This window comes from Myotis davidii, unplaced genomic scaffold, assembly GCF_000327345.1.
Source record: "Myotis davidii unplaced genomic scaffold, ASM32734v1 scaffold463, whole genome shotgun sequence".
NCBI classification, from domain to species: Eukaryota; Metazoa; Chordata; class Mammalia; order Chiroptera; family Vespertilionidae; genus Myotis; species Myotis davidii.
Genome location: NW_006294112.1, coordinates 152,335 through 159,747, shown reverse-complemented (window position 1 = coordinate 159,747; position 7,413 = coordinate 152,335). Strand labels below are relative to the sequence as shown.

Here is a 7,413-nt window from a genome sequence, read left to right as displayed (position 1 = left end):
CTGGCCTGGTCGCCTCACGCAGCCTGTTCAGTTGTCCGTTCAGTTGTTTTGGTTGCAACGGTCGCTTAGGCTTTTATATATATAGATACCCTGCTTTTTGGAATTCAACAAATGCATAGGGAATTTGTGAACTGTCAGGCCACTATCAGAGAGTGTATTGGCTTCCAAATATTGACATGAAAGATGTCCAGGAAAACATCAAAAGGAATTAGAGTTTGAAGACATAAGGGAAGGGAGCATATAGCATGTCTTTTAGTTAGCATGTACTTTCTAACTGCCCTATATGAGTTTAGTTTTTTAAAAAGCTCACACTGGCGTGGATAGGTTTTTCATGTTAATCCTATATCACAACCGCAGTTTTGAAAAGATGTGTCATTAATTTTGAAATCAATAGGGCCAAGAGCCTTATGTAAATTTGAGTGATGTTTTTATTTATTTGGGAAACAATTGAGCAGCCTCAGTTATGTGCAAATGAGTGATGACTGTATACATTTAGTGCTACCAGTCAACTAGCCCCCAAATCTGACTATAGATTTGTAGGTATTGATATTCTGAAGAAAATTCTTTTTTTAAAAAGAATTGACTCATTTATTACTTTTAGGAAAATTGGAGTGGACAAGGCAGCTTAGTAAACAGTGATGGTGAGCTTTATAAAATAAAAAAGAAAGAAAACAGAATAAGACACTTGCTTCCTAACATTGAATGCCGTTTTCTGAGTTAGAAACGACATATTTTTACATGTTAAACCTACACAAAGTAACACATCTTTGTTGCTTTCTTTATTGAATTGCAAATTGAACCAAACAGCCATGTGGAAATGGGAAAGGCACTTTTGCTTAAGAGATATACAGACCTGTAGCCTGAATTCTGACCACAGCAATTATTTAAACCTCAGAGAAGCTCATTGTCCTTTACCTCTTATAAATTTACAATTGTCGAATGTTGCTAAAACGTGTCCATCTCCTTGGGAGTTCTAATTGCCTGGTTTATTTTAGCAGACCATGTTACCCCAATATAAAGGCACATGTATTGGTGATTTGGGTGCAATTAAAATAAACGACTCATTGGAATCCGCAATGGAGAAAAATAACACCCTAACACCTGTTTATTTCTTTTAAAGAACTTAGTTACTAGAAGGAAACCTCTCCCACGGAAGTGAGATTTGTTTAGACCCGCCAGGTGTTGGGGTGGGAAAATATGGGCTGTGTTATGAATAATGTGCAGCAAAGTGGAAGGAAGTGCTAATCAAAAGAAAGTGATAAGATCCTCACCAGGGGAAGGGAGGGAAAGGATGTCCTGGAGGTTAAGGTTCCTTATCACTCTCAAACCGCCATTGCCACACAAGAGAAACTTTCTAGATAAGTCCGAAAGCAGTTTGTCAGAGATTGGACAAATGTTTAAATAGTAAGTTAAAACCTACCCCTTATTAACTGTTGTGGCATTTGAGCCATTTTTTGGTGCCATTGGATGAGTATTTTTAGCTCACGGAGCCCAAGATAAAAGGGCAAAACTGGGCAACTAAGACTGCGGCCTCTAAGGTTCAGTCAGACCACGCCGGTTCAAATCTCAGATCCAGCATTTACTAGCTGGGAAATCTCTGGTAACTCAGTGAACTTCTCTCTGCCCTCAGTTTTCTCGGCTGTAAATGGAGTTACTGGTAATACATTATAGAGCTGTCAGGATTAAAAGAGAGAATACATGTTAAGCACTTGGTGTGTTCAGTAGAAGGTTGGCTGTTACCAGTTTAGAGAGGGTATTACCGGAATATTTAGGGATAGCCAAATAACATGTCTTTTTTTAATTTATAAAACATTCTGAAATTCTAGTTCATCTATAATAGTGATACCATTGTAATTAACCTAGTTATTAATAACAGGAAAGGAGCTATAGTAGCCGAGGTTGATTACTAGACTCCACTGATGATGCATACTATTAAAGTATTTCCCAGAATGCAGTTATGGATCCTAAGATTATCTACAATTCATTTGAAGTCACTTTTTACTACTTGTATGAGCCATGGGCAGATTTATTAAAATTTGTCTGGTAATCTTGCTCTCGTGTTGCTCACATGTAAAATAAGCAGTTTTTATGGTTCAATAGAAATACCTGTGTTCGGCAGTCATTTAAAAGAGCCACAGAGCTAGATAAAATGCCTTGCTTAACTGTAAATTGCTTAATGTAGACCCTGTAGCTGTTCCATTTGTTGCTAAATAATAAATATTTGTCAATTTAATTTAAAAAAAAAACATTCAAAGACAGAAGGGAAATTTCTGCTGCAAGGCTTGTTTTCTTTCAGCAGAGCAAATATTTGCCTGGGTTAAAGAAACAGTGTTTGAGTTTCAGCTTTCCATTTTGGCAACTTGGATGGTATCATCATACTGTTTTTCATTGGCTACTTTTTTTTTTAAAGAGAGGGAGATGTGTTATTAAGCTAATATTAACACTAACAGCCTGAATTTCTTTATTAGGACTGTCATATAAATACTAAAAATTGCTTGAACACAAATAAGAGGGATGCTGTGTCGCTTTATTTTTTCAGGGACCAGTAGAAGAAAACAAATCGTTACTGTTGAATTTTATTCGGATATCTTTTGCACTCAGGTAGAACGCCTGGACTGTTTTTTTTTCAGTTCTGTGCTCTTTAAGTGAGTCATGTAATGAAGTTCTACCTTGAAGTTCCATTGTACAGTATATGGCTTTAAAGCTAATAATCCATGCATAGAAGACTCTTGGTCTTGTTTTAAAATTTTTTTGGATGACATTGATTAATAAAATTATATAGGTTGCAAGTGTCCAATTCTATAATACATCATCAGTATATTGTATTGTGTTCACCACCCAAAGTCAAGTCTCCTTCTATCACCGTTTGTCCCCCCTTTACTCTCTTCTACCTCCCCCACCCCCCTTCCCTCTGGTAACCACCATGCTGTTGTCTGTGTCTATGAGATTTTTGTTGTTGTTTTTTTGCTTGACCCCTTCACCTTTTTCACACAGCCCTCCCACCCTCCATCCCTCCGACAGCTGTCAGTCTGTTCTCTGTATCTATGACTCTGTTACTAGTTTGTTACTTTGTCCATTAGATTCCACATAGAAGTGAAATCAGTCGGCACTTGTCTTTCTCTGACTGGCTTATTTCACTTAGCATAACACATCTGCTTTCCAACCATGTTAGCTAGTAATCCATGCACAGAGGACTCTCCCATGTGTTTTTAAAGGAGACTTCTTTTTCCACATCTGAAGCTGCTGAATTAGTCGATGATTTTTTTTCTTTTTCACTCCATCCTCTCAGGAGTCTGCATAATGTTGCATAGATTCTTAGAAGTGTGAATTCTTTTTCAGTCTAGTTTCTTATCCCCACCCTTCTCACTCTCCACCTAGTTATCCCTCTTCCCCCATCTGGATTTCCAGGTTCTCTTAAAAAATTAGAAGGTCTGGCAGTACCGGACTTGAATACTCACAATGTCCATTCCCCCGTTAATTTTTCCAGCTGAGGCTGTTGTTAGTTGCCATTTGTTATTGGTGCTTGTGGCGTCACTTACTCACTTTACTTGTACATGATAAGTGCTTGGCCCTGGAGGGCATTGGGGCTTATCTGATGTAAGGTATTGAAAATGGTCCAACGTCTAGGAATCTACCCTAAGGAACTAATTAGAGATGCCAATGGAGAGTCATATACAAAGATATTCATTACAGAGTTGTTTATATAATCACACACAAAAATGCCGAGTCCCTAAATGAAAATATCCAAGTATGCTAGAATACAATGGTGTTATTTAAAAATCACACATAAAAGAACATGTCATGGGAAATGTTCATAGTAAATGAAAAAGCAGGATATGAAACTGTTTATACAGTATCATACAGACCTTTACAAACCTTTCTCAACTCCTGGAAGAAAATTCACTAAAATACCAATGGTATTCCCTCTAGTTTTTAATTTTCTTCTGCATATTTTTCTGTATCGTATGAATTTCTACCATGAATTACTATTATGATCAGGAAAACAAAAATATCTTGAAATATTTAAGAAAGCTCTTGAATATGTTATCTGCTATTATTTAATGAGGCGTAAAAAATTGTACATGAGTCATTTGGAGACATACTCTATGTGTAGGAGCACATTATACATACATTTATACACACACAGATAATAAAAAACGGGAACATTTCATTTTTCTTTTTGCTAGGAATCGTATACTTTGATAGCAGAATGCTACCTGCATATCATATGGTTTAAAGTGATGAGGAAAGGATTGAAAGATGGTGTTCAGCTATTGACTTTTATAGCTGTCCAATTTGGATAGTGCTCTGAGGGAGAATATGCTGGTGACTACCAGAGGAAGGCAGCAGTGTTAGGTGTCCTAAAATCACGGATGCCGTGCTGTGGATTCAGCATGCTTTAAGAGCTTGTGTTTAATTACTCTGTGAAAGTTGTTTTCCTTTCTTTGTAACTTCAGTCATTATCATGAATCATTTCAGGATGCAATGAAGAGATAAGCTCAGGTTTTTCCACTTGTGTAATAAGGATATTTAAAAGATATGTACATAGGTATTTTTCTGGCACCAGTTACAGGAACTTGCTGACCTAATTATTTATCTTTTGTTTAGTTTGACCAAGCGGCCGATGCCGAGATATCCTGGATTACTGAAACAGAAAAGAAATTGATGTCTCTGGGTGACATCAGGCTTGAGCAAGACCAGACGGCCGCTCAGCTGCAGGTTCAAAAGGTGAAGGGCATTTCCAATTACATCTCCATTATCTGCTCGGCTAGAAAATGTGCTCGCATGCTTGACTTTGCTGAACTCCACTCGTGTAGCTTGATATTTTCAGCTACTTTGCCTAATTGTTTTCATTTTATTCTTACACTCTCTTTAAAAAAAAAATCTCCGTTTTTGTAAATCACAGGCATTTACCATGGAAATTTTGAGACACAAGGATATTATTGATGAACTTGTTAAATCTGGGCATAAAGTCATGACCACGTGCAGTGAAGAAGAAAAGCAGTCAATGAAGGTATATTCTTGTCTCTGTGACTGGTAGTGACACTCTTGAATAAAGGCATCTGTTGAGCTTTCAGCCCTAGGAAAGCACTTTTCCTTTATCCACAGCTGCCGTTTAAACAGCTAAATCATTAGTTGCAAATAAGGCATTTTTCAAGCTTCAAGAATAACAGTGAAAGGAGTATTCCTTAAGGGAGTCACCCTGGGGCAATCTTTATAATATACAGAAAAGCTATTCAAATTTGAGCCCTTGATTAACTAGTGTGCATTAAGCATTCAATTAAGGTTAGCTGTATTATTGCCATTATGATTGTTATAAATTGTTATTATAAATGTCAACTGTTGTTTACATACTTCAGAAACATTTGGGCCTCTTGAGCTGGAAGAAAAACCAGAGTATGTGGTTCTCTCTAATGCTGTAGGAAGTTACTATAAGCTGTATAGGGGGGGGAAATGAGCTGAGTAATTCAGGAAGCATCCAGTTTATGTAGTTTTAATGATTCTTTAAATTGATGGAAAACCAGCCGCATTATTTCACATTCTGACATCTGAACAGTCTAAAGTAATTAACACTTCTAAAAGGAAAATATTCCATGGCAAAAATTAAATTATATAAATGCCTATGCCTAAGATCACATTATAAAGGGCATGCATTTCTTTTAAGATATAACATAGATAAGTAATACAATGTACACTATATATTGACACTTTCTCTTTTATTTATCCTCCACAATGGCGATTTACTTATTTATAATTTAATCTTTCCTTTATTATTTTTGTAAAGATTCTGACATGAATAGCACAGGTCATCATGAAATAATTTCTGTCATTCTGTGGTTCATTAGACCGCTGTTATGCTTTATCTTCTGCTATTAGTTTATGATGTGGATTTATACCATAACCTAAATCACTGTGACCACCCCATGAAATCAGTGGATAGCATAATGTTCTACATTTATTCTAATATGTGTAATTAATTTTGCTGACTAGCAGTTCCTCCTATAATTTCATTAGTGAAAGGTAGTCCTTTTTTTGAGAAAGTAATGTAAATGTTGCTAGACTCAGGAGATGTTTTCTAACCTAGAAGACACTGAATTTTGCTCATTATGTTTAGAGAGGTCACTGTCTTACTTATAAAAATTTGAGGCCTTGCTTTTGTGTTTGTTTATTTATTTATATTTTGGTATTTTTCACTTAACATCTTTTTTGTGAAGTTATGTCATTAAATTCCATGATTTTTAAATGATTGTGTAGAATTCTACTATATGAATATATCATAATTTACCAGCCTGATCTCTAATCATTGTACTTTTAAGATGTTCCACATTTTTGCTATTGCTTACATATGTATATGTATAGGTGTTTCTTTTTATTGTGTTAAAAACACTTCATATTAGCAGATACTGGAATATTATTCATCCTTTAAAAGGAAGGAAATCCTGCCACAGGCAGAAACATGGATATGAACCAAGAGGGCCTTTCTTTAATTTAAAATGAACTTTTTAATACATAGTAACAGTTAAAATATAAATAGCTTTTATTGATTTATTCCTTTAACCTACATTATTGAGTGTCTCCTCGGCACCAGGAGTCTAGTACTGGACCAATCGTTCTTGGGTACATGTGCTACTTGGCCCACCTCACCAGTTACACGCATTTCATCATCTTTATTTCTAGAAAAAACTGGACAAGATATTGAAGAACTATGACTCCATCTGCCAGATAAACTCAGAGAGATATCTACAGCTGGAACGGGCACAGTCCCTGGTTAACCAGTTCTGGGAAACATATGAAGAACTTTGGCCATGGCTGACGGAAACACAAAGAATCATCTCTCAGCTCCCTGCCCCAGCCCTTGAGTATGAAACACTCAGACAACAACAGGAAGAACATCGGGTAAGCTCCATGTCAGAAGGAATGCTGTATTCCCTACTGAAAGAGAATCATGATTTTTATGACGTTTTTCTAAATATAGTTAGACACCTTACATGAGTAGGGCATTTTAGCAATATTTTGTTCTGGTCTGCACAGTTCACTTACCTCAGAGTTGCTTACCTGTTACCCAGTTTTGCAGTGAGAAGACTCATGTGGAAAGATCACATTGTGTATGTCATTAATTATATCACAGCTTTTATGGGATGGTATATAGCATTAATCATCTGGGTATAAAAGCAATTTCCATTTATAATGTTAGAGAAATAAGCCTTTGAAGCACTTTTAATTTGTGCATCTTGATTGCTTTTAATTTATATATATTGACTAAGTTTTATATTTTATATGTAACTAGAGGCCCAGTGTGGGTATGTGGGTGTGCACGTGTGTGCATGCATAAAGTTTAACTCAGAATATATTACATCATTGTTTGAAGTATCTGACATACAAATCTTGTTTGTTTACTTTTTTCAATATATT

The 7,413-nt window shown here is 36.0% G+C and overlaps 1 protein-coding gene across 1 annotated transcript in view; it reads left to right on the top strand.

Annotated features, from left to right (window-relative positions):
- The window catches only part of LOC102755197 (dystonin-like), a 172,493-nt gene that overhangs the window by 108,151 nt on the left and 56,929 nt on the right, over positions 1-7,413 (top strand). The window contains 3 exon segments of the mRNA XM_015566826.1: positions 4,609-4,728; positions 4,907-5,014; positions 6,679-6,897. Of these exon segments, the coding sequence (XP_015422312.1) occupies positions 4,609-4,728; positions 4,907-5,014; positions 6,679-6,897 (447 nt within the window).